Source organism: Vanacampus margaritifer, chromosome 19 (genome assembly GCF_051991255.1).
Source record: "Vanacampus margaritifer isolate UIUO_Vmar chromosome 19, RoL_Vmar_1.0, whole genome shotgun sequence".
NCBI lineage: Eukaryota > Metazoa > Chordata > Actinopteri > Syngnathiformes > Syngnathidae > Vanacampus > Vanacampus margaritifer.
Window position 1 is genome coordinate 13,783,454 of NC_135450.1, and position 13,617 is coordinate 13,797,070.

At 35.3% G+C, this 13,617-nt stretch overlaps 1 protein-coding gene across 1 annotated transcript; it reads left to right on the plus strand.

Moving 5' to 3' along the window:
• The first annotated feature begins 3,632 nt into the window (after positions 1 to 3,632).
• Positions 3,633 to 13,224, plus strand: clu (clusterin). The gene is made up of 10 exons (XM_077552834.1): positions 3,633 to 3,794; positions 6,581 to 6,741; positions 6,824 to 6,972; positions 8,367 to 8,537; positions 8,611 to 8,781; positions 8,885 to 9,095; positions 9,175 to 9,309; positions 11,221 to 11,447; positions 11,629 to 11,816; positions 12,757 to 13,224. The coding sequence occupies exons 2-10, from the start codon at positions 6,621 to 6,623 to the stop codon at positions 12,767 to 12,769; spliced, it is 1,386 nt and encodes a 461-aa protein (XP_077408960.1). The 5' UTR covers positions 3,633 to 3,794; positions 6,581 to 6,620; the 3' UTR covers positions 12,770 to 13,224.
• The last annotated feature ends 393 nt before the right edge of the window (positions 13,225 to 13,617 follow it).

Sequence of the window (13,617 nt, forward strand, 5' to 3'; positions counted from 1 at the left end):
TACTGCAAATTTCCAAAATTTCAACATAATTTCTTAATTTTAACAACAACAACAAAAAAAATTTTTAATAAAAAGTGTAGGGAGTTCCCAGTGTCAGCATCCTTCACAGAACATCCTTCGCAGTGATTGCAGCCAAATTGTTTTTTCGAGTCCTTTCAAGGGTGACGTCGACATCCTTGCATCGCTCGCATGCCGACCAGAAATGCATCCAACGACAAACATCTCTCAGCTGTCCTTTGATGGCGAAGAATTACATCCCGCCGCTTTTCTAAATCAGGGCACATTCCGACGCAAACACGCTCTCGCATGTCATCCGACAAAATTGAAACCAGAAACATCCAGATGCTTTTATTTTGTATTTTTTTGGGGGGGGGAAGTTCATCTGGAGACAATCAGTTAGCGGCGCGGGTCAATATGACCCACGGGGCTCATTAAGCCCGGTGATGATTGCGCCGCGTGACAGAGGTGACTCATTAAGATGTTCTCGATGCTTTTGTGTTGAAATTCAAAGCGTCAGTTATGAGCCAGTCCTCTGCATCGACAACCGTATTTGTTGTATCTTTTCATAAGACAGCATTGAAAAAGGGCAATTGAAAGGTAGTCGGTGTACATCTATTGTCAATTTAACGTTTCCTCAAAATTACTCAGCCATTAACTCATTCACTGCCATTGACGGCTATAAACGTCAAAAATTAGTTTAACATTTTTTTCCACTTTTGTAAAAAAAAAAAAAAAAAAAAGACCTACAAAAAATTGTATTGTACATTTAGAACAGATATAAAATGTGTGATTAATCGCGAGTTAACTAGTGAAGTCATGCGATTAATTGCGATTTTCAATAATCTTTTCTTCTTCTTTTTTTAATTCATTCACTGCCATTGACGGCTATTGACGTAAAAAAAATCATCTTAACTATTTCTATTAGTTTAACATTTTTTTCTACTTTTGTTAACAAGAGTATGAAAACCTAGAATTTGTACATTTACAACCGATATAAAATTTGTGATTAATCGTGAGTTAACTAGTAAAGTCATGCGATTAATTACAATAAAAAAAATAAATAATTGCCTATCGCCCCTAACTTTTAATAATCTTTTTTTTTAAATGAATTTGTGGCAGTAAATGAGTTTTAATAGCAAAACCCCTTGAACGATGTTGCGTGGTCTGATGAGACCAAGAGCTTATTTTGTTCAGATGGTGTACATTTTTTGTTCCCTCAAAATAAGTCAATAGTGTCAAATATGTGTAATAGTGTACATTATTTGTTTCATCAAAATACAGCCATTAATCGCTAAACCCCTGGCAACAAAAGTGAGTACACCCCAAAATGAAAATCCCCAAAGTGTCAATATTTTGTGTGGCGTTCACCAGAGCTTCATAGGTTGCCACTGGAAACCTCTTCCACTGTTGTCACACACACTTGACACCATCCGAAACAAATGTACCTTTATTGTGGTCTCATCAGACCACAGGACATGATTTCAGTATATTTGACATTACAGTATTCATTTTCGCAATCGTAATGTTCACCCTGAGTTTCTTTCAAATGTGCTCGGATAGGCTTTTGGAGTCCTGCTTTAGATTACTGACCACTGACTTAACTGACGACTTCAAGGCATACCTTAACTTTAAAAACGATGTAAATGGCTTTAACTTTCTGATTGCACAAAACCTCTGTGAGACATCTGGACCCCTTCACACTCACACACGCACACAAAATGGAGGAAAACAACATTTAGCAGAGGGTCACGCAACAGATTTTCAGTTTCGTCACACTGGCTCTGTGGCTGGTAAGCCGTCGACACCAACAAACGCAAAGTCCAGATGTTTTTAAGCTTCTATGGCACTTGGAACGCTCGCCATTAAAGGCACACATGTATGTCATTGTAAGACTGCCGGCAGGTATTAAAGTTGCCTTTTGTCTCGGGTCCGAAATGGAAAGCTGACATACTTAGAAAACAAGATTGCGGGAAGAAGGGAAGACATATTTTGACAGTATGTTACTGCTGAAAATGTGAACATTATTTCTATATTAATAGCCAGTGCATCATGAAAATAATTTTGAAGCTGCTATTTTTAGGTATTTTTTTTACTTATTGTTGCAAATCAGGAGTCAACAAATTATAACCTGGGCCACATTCAGTCCGCTAGCATTCACATATATTTTTTTGTTGTATGAATGCAGCCACCCTTCCCCTTCCTTTATTATTATCACTATTATTATTATTATTATAAAATTTCATTATCATTACCATTATCATTATTATCAAATTTCATTATCATTATTATTATTATTGACTGCGCATTACCAAGAGTTGCGTGAGTTGGGAGTTGCTGCCATCTAGCGTCATAAACACAACATAACACCCAGTTCCTTCTCGATAAAGTTAAAAAGTGCCGGTTTGTGAAAAACACGTTTAAAAATCTGTTTATGTAAGTGAAAATGTATGTAGGCGTCTTAGCAATTACAAATCATTAGTAGTCTTCTTTATCTAAAAAAAAAAAAAAGCCCAAATAATAATAAAAAAAATACTTATTGTGAAAGTATGTGTTTGGTCAAAAACGTCGGTGTTTTGCATGTTTTAAATGTGCTTGATATAATTACTATTTATTATTATTTTTTGTGTGTGTGTTCCGGTGCACCTGAAATGTACAAACATTGTTTTTTTTCTCTCTCTCTCTTTCTCTCTCGACGATTTCATCCTTCATCGAGGCTGTTTTCGTCTCCAAACGATTGCGGTGTGTCGTTTTAGGAAACGAGCTGTTTGTTACATTATTAAACGTTGAGTCACGTCGTCATCATCATCATCATCAGCATGAATCCAATGTTTGTGCACAGTTCTGTCTTCAGCTGCCAGTAAATTACGACATTTCTGGAAAAGTCCTCAGACGCTTTTGGATGTAAAGTTCAAAGGACGAAAAACAGGAAATTGAATTTATGATTTTCAACATAATAGCATTCAGCTCGGTTGAATTCAAAACACCCTTCGTGGGACGTTAAACAAATTCATCGGGCTACAAAAAAAAGGGCACTAGCATACTATTTTATAAAATGTTGTTGCACATAATTATTTTTTTTAAAGGAGCAATTGTACTTCAAAAGTACTTCATTATAGGCCTTATAAGCGATTACATTATGAAACTTCCTGTGAAATCTATTTTTCTTAAAATTTTTATTTTTTTTAAAGACTAATTAAAATGTATGTAGTCATTTTATCTCATAGAATCGATGGTTATTATTTGATTTACTGTAAATGACAAAAAAACCCAATATTTTTAAACAAATATTTACGTGTTAAATAATAGGTACGTTTATTGTAATCCACTTACGTATTAATTTATTCATTTATTTCTCTGTTTAAATATTGTTCTAAAAACAATAAAAAAACGTGAATGCATTATTTTTATTCAATATTTTACATATAGTATATGCACATTAAAAAAAAAATCGAACAAGTCTTAGTTACTTCTTTAATAATTGTTTCGTGAAATGTAATTAAATGTGTTGTAAATACGAAGATAGAATAATTCTTATAAAATGTTATTATTATGTACACACACACCTACAATAACCTAGCACATCTGCCCATTTTTTGACGCAAACATACCGTGACGACACTTTTATTTTGAAGGGAATCAAAGGAAACTTCTTCCTGCATTGAGTCTAGCGGTACGATACCGGTCTGCTGAGTCACGTGTCTGCATGTCCCAGTTTTATCTGCTGCTGTATAAATAAGAGCAGCAACGATGCAAAGCAGCCTCAGACGTCCTGAACCCTGAGGACTCGCACCTCGGTGAGTAGCAGGTGCTTTTATTTTTTGGGCCGACCTGCAACAACGCAGCCTGCAAAGTAAACATTTGATTAATATAATTATTTGGGAAAAGCGCACAACGAGTTCTAGTGTTTTTTTGTGTGTTTTTAACGTTACAATATTTACGATTTGAATATTTTATATTAGGGTTTAGGTTGATTTTGAATGCTGGTAAATAGTGAGTGATGTTACGACGCAGAATTCTGGAGCACATGGTTGAACAGATGTCTTGTTTGTTTTGCTTACTCATGGGCGCGACCTACGTCATCTATCCATTTCTGGATCAGAACAATTGGATTAAGATAGATGGATGGATGGATCGATCCAATATTGGGCGTGAGAGTTTTGGGGTCACTTCTGGGGGCTTCCATTGGTTTCTAATTGTGGCATATGACGCACCAAGTGAGTCCTTTGGGTGCCAAAAAAGCCACGGGCAAATGAAAGGAAGTGAATTAAATGAAAAGGGTTTTTTTTGCTATTAGAGAGAGAGAGAGAGAGAGTGAGAGAGAGAGAGAGAATCATCCCCCTTTTCTCTTTGTCAACTGTCTCTGTTTAACTCTCCCACACTTTGGCTGCTTTTGTTGGCATTACTCGCGCCCCTTTCGCCCCCCCATCTCGGGACTCACCCCCGGCCCGGATGGTTTTACCTCATTAACAGCAATCATGAAGCGTTTGATTTAACTCATTCACTGCCATTGACGGCTATAGACGTCAAAAATTCATTTGAACTATTTCTATTAGTTTCACATTCCCCCCCCCCCCCCCCCCCCCCACACACACACTTTTGTTAACAAGAGTAGGAAAACCTAGAAAAATATGTATTGTACATATAGAAAAGATATAAAATTTGTGATTGATCTTGAGTTTAAATAATTAACTCATTCACTGCCGTTGACGGCTATAGACGTCAAAAATTCATTTGAACTATTTCTATTAGTTAAAAAAAAAAATCCACTTTTGTTAACAAGAGTATGAAAACTTATAAATAAAAAAAACAATTGTGAAAAAATATTGTACATTCAGAACAGATATAAAATTTGTGATTAATCGTGAGTTAACTAGTGAAGTAATGCGATTAATTAGGATTAAAAATTTGAATCGCCCGACGCCCCTAATTTTTGATAATCTTTTCTTTTTTAGATCGCGTCAGGCGATTCAATTTTTTAATTGTAATTAATCGCATGACTTCAATAGTTAACTCACGATTCATCACCAACGTAATATCGGTTCTAAATGTACAATACATTTTTTTTTCTAGGTTTTCATACTTTTGTTAACCAAAGTGGAAAAAATGTTGAAATAATAGAACTAGTTCAAATGAATTTTTGACGTCAATGGCAGTGAATGAGTTAAGTAATCAAACAAAAAAGAAAATATTTAAAAAATTAGGGGCGTCAGACGATAATTTTTTTTGATTGTAATTAATCGCATGACTTCAATAATAATAATCACAAATTTTATATCTGTTCGTAATGTACAATTTAAAAAAAAATTCTTACTCTTAACAAAAGTGGGAAAAAAATGTGAAACTAATAAAAAAAATAATAATAATTTGCATCCGATGATAGTAAATGTTATAGCATCTTTTTATTCAAATCAACTCTCAATCAAAACAAACACACTCGTTTTCTAACAAACACAGTAATGGACAAAAACTTTAGGCTGTCCTCCAGTGAAAGGTCACCCTGGTTGTGTGACGGGTCAGCAGAAACGCGTAAACAGAGAAGGAGCTCGCCGTTCATGTTATGCAACGCCCAGCGGAAAGTCACACTCGGTGAAACTGAAAGTGGCGCTAAAAACTGACCTGAGGTCACATGACGTCCTAGTGATATGGTTACATTCATTCACGCCACACACACACACACACACACACGCTTTGTGATGATTGTGCAAAACATCTCAGGAGGGGTCACCGGCAGTGGAGGACGATAACAATCTATCTTTTTGTATCGATCATTTTTCATTTCGACTTATTCTCCCATACTGATTTTAATTAATTTTAGTAAAACTTTTCCTGTATTGGAACGTTTTTAGTATTTAATCACATATAATTACTTTAGTTAGTGTAGGAGCCATTTTGTGTTGTAGGATGGTCGTTAAGTGTCACCCTTGTTTCCTACTTAAACTTATTTAACTCATTCACTGCCATTGACGGCTATAGACGTCAAAAATGTATTTGAACTATTTCTTTTAGTTTAACATTTTTTTTCCACTTTTGTTAACAATATAAAAACCTATTAAAAAAAATGCATTGTACATTTAGAACAGATATAAAATTTGCGATTAATCGTGAGTTAACTATTGAAGTAATGCGATTAATTCCGATTAAAAAAAAATTATCGCCCGACGCCCCTAATTTTTAATCTTTTTTTTTTTGTCTAGGTTTTCATACTCTTGTTAACAAAAGTGGGGGAAAAAATGTTTTTTAAAAACAACCATCATTGTTTACAAAGTGAGTAGAAATCAGTCATGAGAACAGTTTAAATAATAGATTAATAACATAAAAACAGTCAACACTATAAAACTAAGAGGTTTTTTTTGTCAGGGGAATAGTTTGTGTCTCCAGTTAACGATAGGCTAACGTTCTTGCTAGCTAACAACTAGTGTTCGGCTAACGTTTTTGCTAACTAGCAGACCTCTGCTTAAACCGATTGAACTCATTTGAAACGTTTTTACTCATTTCTGATTAGAGCTAATCTTAGAATGAATTATTTTTTTTGTTGGTGTGTAACATTTCGTTACTAAAAACACGTATTTTATTGCCACAGCCGTTTCTCATCGTCATCTGCTGGCCTTTTAAGAGTCAGGATGTTAATAATGATGATGATGAAAATAAGGAAGGGGTCCAAGTCACTGGCTGTGATGGCTCTTTTTCTGGCCTCGGCTAACTGCGTGCTCCCTCCGAATCCCACCAGTGAAAATCTCAAAGGTAAGTTCCTTCGGGCAACATGCAAAAAATAAAGAAAATAAATCCATACTTAAGTGTTTTGTTTTTTTTTCCCCCTGTGCAGACATCTCACTTGAGGGAGAGAAGTACCTGAATGTACAGATTGAGAATGCCATTAACGGAGTCAAGGAAATGAAGAATATGATGCAGAAATCTTCAGAAGACCACATAAAGGTTTTGGACGAGCTGGAGAAAACCAAAGAAAAGAAAGAGGTACAAGAATTGCTCTTTAGGGCTAAAAATTGAGCATGAAGTGCAGCCATGGTCGTAAAAAAATAAAACGCCTTATATGGTCGTTAAAAGAAAACAACTTATCATGGCCAGTTTTTAGCCTTACGACATAGAAGGTCTATAAAGGTGTACTTTGATGCTTATTAACTCATTCACTGCCATAAATTCATTAAAAAAATATATAAAAAATTAGGCGCAATAATTTTTTTTTTATTGTAATTAATCGTATGACTTCACTAGTTAACTCACGATTAATCGCACATTTTATATCAGTTCTAAATGTACAATGAAAAAAATTTCTAGGTTTTCATACTCTTGTTAACCAAAGTGGGGAAAATCCTAAACTAATAGAAATTAGTTCAAATGAATTTTCGACGTTTATAGCCGTCAATGGCAGCGAATGAACTGAAAAAAAGAAGAAAAGATTATTAAAAATTTGGGGCGTCAGGCGATTAAAATTTTAATCGTAATTAATCGCATGACTTTACTAGTTAACTCACGATTAATCACAAATTTTATATCACTTCTAAATGTACAATGAAAAAAAATTCTAGGTTTTCATACTCTTGTTAACAAAAGTGGTAAAAAATGTTCAACTAAAAGAAATAGTTCAAATGTATTTTCGACGTTTATAGCCGTCAATGGCAGCGAATGAATTGGAAAAAAAAAAAGATTATAAAAATTTTGGGGTGTCAGGCGATTAAAATTTTAATCGTAATTAATCGCATGACTTTACTAGTTAACTCACGATTAATCGCACATTTTATATCAGTTCTAAATGTACAATGAAAAAAAATTCTAGGTTTTCATACTCTTGTTAACCAAAGTGGGAAAAATCCCAAACTAATAGAAATTAGTTCAAATTAATTTTCGACATTTATAGCCGTCAATGGCAGCGAATGAACTGAAAAAAAGAAGAAAAGATTATTAAAAATTTGGGGTGTCAGGCAATTAAAATTTTAATCGTAATTAATCGCATGACTTTACTAGTTAACTCACGATTAATCGCAAATTTTATATCACTTCTAAATGTACAATGAAAAAAAAATTCTAGGTTTTCATACTCTTAACAAAAGTGGGAAAAATTCTAAACTAATAGAAATTAGTTCAAATGAATTTTTGACGTTTATAGCCGTCAATGGCAGCGAATGAATTATTAAAAATTTGGGGCGATTAAAATTTTAATCGTAATTAATCGCATGACTTTACTAGTTAACTCACGATTAATCACAAATTTTATATATTTTCTAAAAGTACAATAAAAAAAATATTTTCATACTCTTAACAAAAGTAGAAATTTTTCAAATGTATTTTTGACGTTTTTAGCCGTCAATGGCAGTCAATGAGTTAATAGAAAACTGTGTCACGTTCTGCAGGAGGCCATGTTGGCCGCCCAGGAGATGGAGAGCAAGCTGCAGGAGCAGGAGGAGGTCTGTAACGAAACCATGAAGGCCCTGTGGGAGGAATGCAAGCCATGTTTGAAGAGAACCTGCGTCAAGTACTACTCCCGCACGTGCAGCAGCGGGTCCGGGATGGTGGGCCGCCAGGTGAGTCGAAAATCCCATTTATTCCGGAATGCGTTGTAACTAACATGGTAGTTTCCACTGTTGGGCTTTTTAGTTGGAGGATCTGCTGAATCGAACGTCTCCCTTCTCCATTTGGATCAACGGGCAGAGGGTGGACACCCTGGAGCAGGAAGGACAACGTCAGAACAAAGAGTTCAGGGAGCTGGAAGACAAATATTCCGAGATGGCTGACGGAGTGGACGGCATCTTTTCCGACAGTATGAAAGTAAGGGAAGGCTCAACTTCACAGATGAGATTTAAAAAAAAAAAAAGACATTCATATGTAATTAATTTGACTACTATTATCGTGTTGGTACTATTTTTTTCAGGTGGCTGATCATGTGCACTACGACCCTCCGGTTTTCGCCCTGCCCAACTTCTTCCCGTCTCGCTGGCGTCGAAGCGTCCACTCGCTCTTCCACGAGCCCTTCCCCACTTTCCAGGGTTTGTTCTCCAGCATGATGGGCATCGGCAGAAGGAACCCCTTCGGCTCCTTTGGTTCCATGATGGACTTTGACACGGACGCCCCCACTAACGAGGGTACGCCGGGGTTTGAAACTTTCAACTTTCCATCGGAAGTCATAAAATGACCCGTTTTTTTTTTTGCGCGTGTTTGCAGACGGCAGCGTGAACGAGGACGTGGTCATCAGCAAGCCTAACGGCGGCATGACCTGCAGGGAGATTCGCCGCAACTCGGCCGGCTGCCTGAAATTCCGAGACGAGTGTCAGAAGTGCAAAGAGATCGAACATGTTGGTAAGTCGTGTGAACGTCAGCAAATGATGTGCGTTTACCAAAAAAAACAAAAAAAAAAAAAACACCTTACTATATATGGTCGTTCAAAAAAGTCTTACATGGTTGGAAAAAAACGCCTTACTCGACATGGCCTTTTTTTTTTTTTTTTTTTTTTAACAAAACACATCCACCAAATTAAAAATCCAAGTTCATCAAAATGTTATGACACACAAAAAAAAAAGCCTTACTATATATAGTTGTAAAAAAAAAAAAGGCTAAAACACCTTACTATATATACATGGTCGTTTAAAAAAAAAAAAAAGCCTTACTATACATGGACGTAAAAACCCCGCCTTACTTATACATGGTTGTAAAAAAAATATAAAATAAAATTATACATGGTTGTAAAAAAAAAGAAAGAAAACGCCTTACTATATACTGTATGTAATATATATAGTAAGGTGTTTAAAAAAGAAAAGAAAAGAAAAACGCCTTACTATATATATTACATATATAGTAAGGCGTTTTTGTTTTTTTACAACCATGTATATATAGTAAGGCGGGGTTTTTACGGCCATGTATAGTAATGCGTTTTTGTTTTGTTTTTTAAACAAAAGTCTCATGGTCTTAAAAAAAAACACCTTACTCGATATGGTCTTTTTTTTTACAAAACACATCCATCAAATGAATAATCCAATTTCATCCAAAATGTTATGACACTTGTTCATAAAAAAAATAAAAAAAACGCCTTACTATATATGTAATATATATAGTAAGGTGTTTAAAAAGAAAAGAAAAGAAAAACGCCTTACTATATATATTACATATATATAGTAAGGCGTTTTTTTTTGTTTTTTTTTACAACCATGTATATATAGTAAGGCGGGGTTTTTACGTCCATGTATAGTAATGCATTTTTGTTTTGTTTTTTAAACTAAAGTCTCATGGTCTTAAAAAAAAACACCTTACTCGATATGGTCTTTTTTTCTTTTTTTTTTTTTACAAAACACATCCATCAAATGAAAAATCCAATTTCATCAAAAATGTTATGACACACAAAAATAAAAGCCTTACTATATATAGTCGAAAAAAGAGAGAAAAAGGCTTACTATACATGGACGTAAAACCCCCGCCTCACTATACATGGTTGTAAAAAATGAAAAAAAAAATAAAAAAAAAAACACCTTACTATATATATATTACATGGTCTTAAAAAAAAACACCTTACTCGATATGGTCTTTTTTTTTTTTTTTTTTTTTTACAAAACACATCCATCAAATGAAAAATCCAATTTCATCAAAAATGTTATGACACACAAAAAAAAAAGCCTTACTATATATAGTCGAAAAAAAAGAGAAAAAGGCTTACTATACATGGACGTAAAACCCCCGCCTCACTATACATGGTTGTAAAAAATGAAAAAAAAAAAAAAAAACACCTTACTATATATATATTACATGGTCTTTAAAAAAAACACACCTTACTCGATTATTTTTTTTTTTAACAAACACATCCGTTAAATGGAAAATCCAATTTCATCAAAATGTTACAACACTTTTGTTTTAAGTGTGAAATCCGGGCTGAACATGAAGCTATTGTATGGATGGCAACAGCTGGAGACAATATGTCATTAGCATAGATGGATAAACACTGAGATACATTTGGGTCAATTAATTATCCTTCAGTATTTCTTTAACTTTATATTAGAGAAAAATCTAGGTTTTTTTTTTTTTGTGTGCATGTTTTTATAATCAGTTTTTTTTTTATCTGCCCAAAAAGTTTTAATGTGAAAAAAATACACCATTTTTGCGGAGTAAATGTTATCCTTCTTTAGAAAAGCAAACGGTTATTTTTAAAAGAGCTCAAATGTGATAATGGACTTTTGCAGCGTTCCAAAATTGACCACAGTCCCCGCCCGCTTCCTCCCCCAGATTGTTCGGGAAAGAAACCCCTGGAAGGTCCACTGAAGGAGGAACTGGAGAGGGCTCTGGCCATAGCCGAGCGCTTCACCCAGCATTACAACGCTCTGCTAAAGCGCTTCGAGGAGCACATGTTCAACACGTCCGCCGTCATGGACTTGTTCAACAGGCAGTTTGGCTGGGTGTCTTCTCTGGCAAACCACACCAACCCCAAGGAGGACTTCTTCAAAGTAGAGACGGTAACTTCTACTTCTACCGCTTCATTATTTTACCACTAGCACTTCCCTTATCTCATTTTGAACAAAATATTCAAACTGCAGGGTCGTTCCGTCCAGATACATTTCGCAACAATTAAATACTCGATGTCCCAATTACAGTCAAGAAGTGAAATGGCACTTTTTTTTTTTTTTGTTATTGTAGGTGGTCACCAGGGATTTAGTGGAGAGGCCCGGTGAGGACGCCGAGCAGCCAGACACCAAAGTGTCCGTCAAACTCTTCAAATCGCCACCCATGGACTTGAACGTGCCAGGCGACATCCCCTGGAACGACCCCAAGTTCCCTGAGGTGGTGGCCCAGGGGGCGTTGGACCGCTACAAGGATGTCACTGTGTGAGTGGCTCGCTTTTGCTGTAAAAAAGCTTTCATGCTAGTACCATGATGTTTATTCACTCATTCGCTGCCATTGACGGTTATAGACGTCAAAAATTCATTTGAACTATTTCTATTAGTTAAACATTTTTTACCCCCATTTTTATTAACAAGAGTTTGAAAATCTAGATTTTTTTTTTCTTGTTTTAGAACAGATGCAAAATTTGTGATTAATCGTGAGTTAACTAGTGAAGTCATGCGATTAATTACGATTACACATTTTAAATCGCCTAATATCCCTAATTTTTAATAATCTTTTCTTAAAAAAAAAAAAAAGATTATTATTTTTTTGTGTTTTTTTTAAAGAAAAGATTATTAAAAATTAGGGGCATCAGGCGATATATTTTCTTTAATCGTAATTAATCGCATGACTTAATAGTTAACGCACAAATTTTATATCTGTTCTAAATGTACAATAAAAACAAAATTCTAGGTTTTCACACTCTTGTTAACAATAGTGGAAAAAAATGTTAAACTAATAGAAATAAGTTCAAATGAATTTTCGACGTTTATAGCCGTCAATGGCAGCGAATGAATTGGGAAAAAAAAAAAGATTATAAAAATTTTGGGGCGTCAGGCGATTAAAATTTTAATCATAATTAATCGCATGACTTTACTAGTTAAGTCACGATTAATCGCAAATTTTATATCACTTCTAAATGTACAATGAAAAAAAAATTCTAGGTTTTCATACTCTTGTTAACAAAAGTGGAAAAAAATGTTAAACTAATAGAAATAGTTAAAATGATTTTTTGACGTCTATAGCCGTCAATGGCAGTGAATGAGTTAAAAAAAAAAAAAAAAAAAGTAAAAATATGTACAGCGGACCATCAATTCAGTTATTATCTAAGGGTTGAAGTATGAATAAGAAGGCAACATCTTTCTTTTTTTTTTCTTTCAGCATTGCCAAATAGAGGATCTGTGCACACTCCGCTTGATCCAAAACGCACCTGCGGCGACTCACTGATTCTTCTGCGACTCCACTCTAGTCCTGCTTCTGCAAAGCGACAGTTTAACCCTCGTAAGGTGTATTTAGATCTCCTACTAGTCCTGCTGGAAGAGAACATATTTAGTAGATGATAGTCTCTTAGGAAGGCCCTTTCTGCACATGCGTTTGAGCTGACAACAATCATAAACCTGCCTGACTTTCGAGAGTTGATCCTACCGTTTGTTCTTGTAACTCGTAACACCTGCAGATTAAACTGATCCTTAAACTGTAACTTGGTACAGTACAAGAAAGATGTGTCAAAGATTTCAAAGCGATTATTAGGGCAAAGTTGCTTGTGTCATCTTTAGGTCCGAGTCCTATAAGCTAAATCTTAGCAATAATAAAGCAACAGATAGAGAAAATAAAACCTTCTCAAAGCCATTTTGTGTCTTATCTCTGTTGACTTCTACTTGGGTGGTCATTTCCTACAACAGGGGTGCTCAAGTTCGGTCCTGGAGAGCCCCCCATCCAGCCTGTTTCTCTCCACTAACACACCTGATTCATGATCAGGATCGTTATCAGGCTTCTGCAAAGCTGGCTGATTAGCTGATCATTAGATTGAGCTGTGCTGCAGGAGGGAAACATGGAAAACAGGCTGGATAGGACCGAACTTGAGCACCCCTGTCCTACAGGCATTTAGTCACATCCTCGACATTTTAAGGATACGACGACATATCTTTAGTTGCATCCTATAGATCTTTAGTATGCGACTACAGATCATAAGTCAAGTCCTACAGATCTTTGGGATGCGACTTCCGATCCTTAGTTGCATCC

Excerpts from the sequence above, each read along its gene's own strand:
- clu (XM_077552834.1), top strand. The coding sequence starts at position 6,621 with ATGTTAATAATGATGATGATGAAAATAAGGAAGGGGTCCAAGTCACTG. Across the intron at positions 6,742-6,823 it reads CACCAGTGAAAATCTCAAAG|ACATCTCACTTGAGGGAGAG; the intron begins GTAAGTTCCTTC and ends CCCCCTGTGCAG. Across the intron at positions 6,973-8,366 it reads AAACCAAAGAAAAGAAAGAG|GAGGCCATGTTGGCCGCCCA; the intron begins GTACAAGAATTG and ends CACGTTCTGCAG.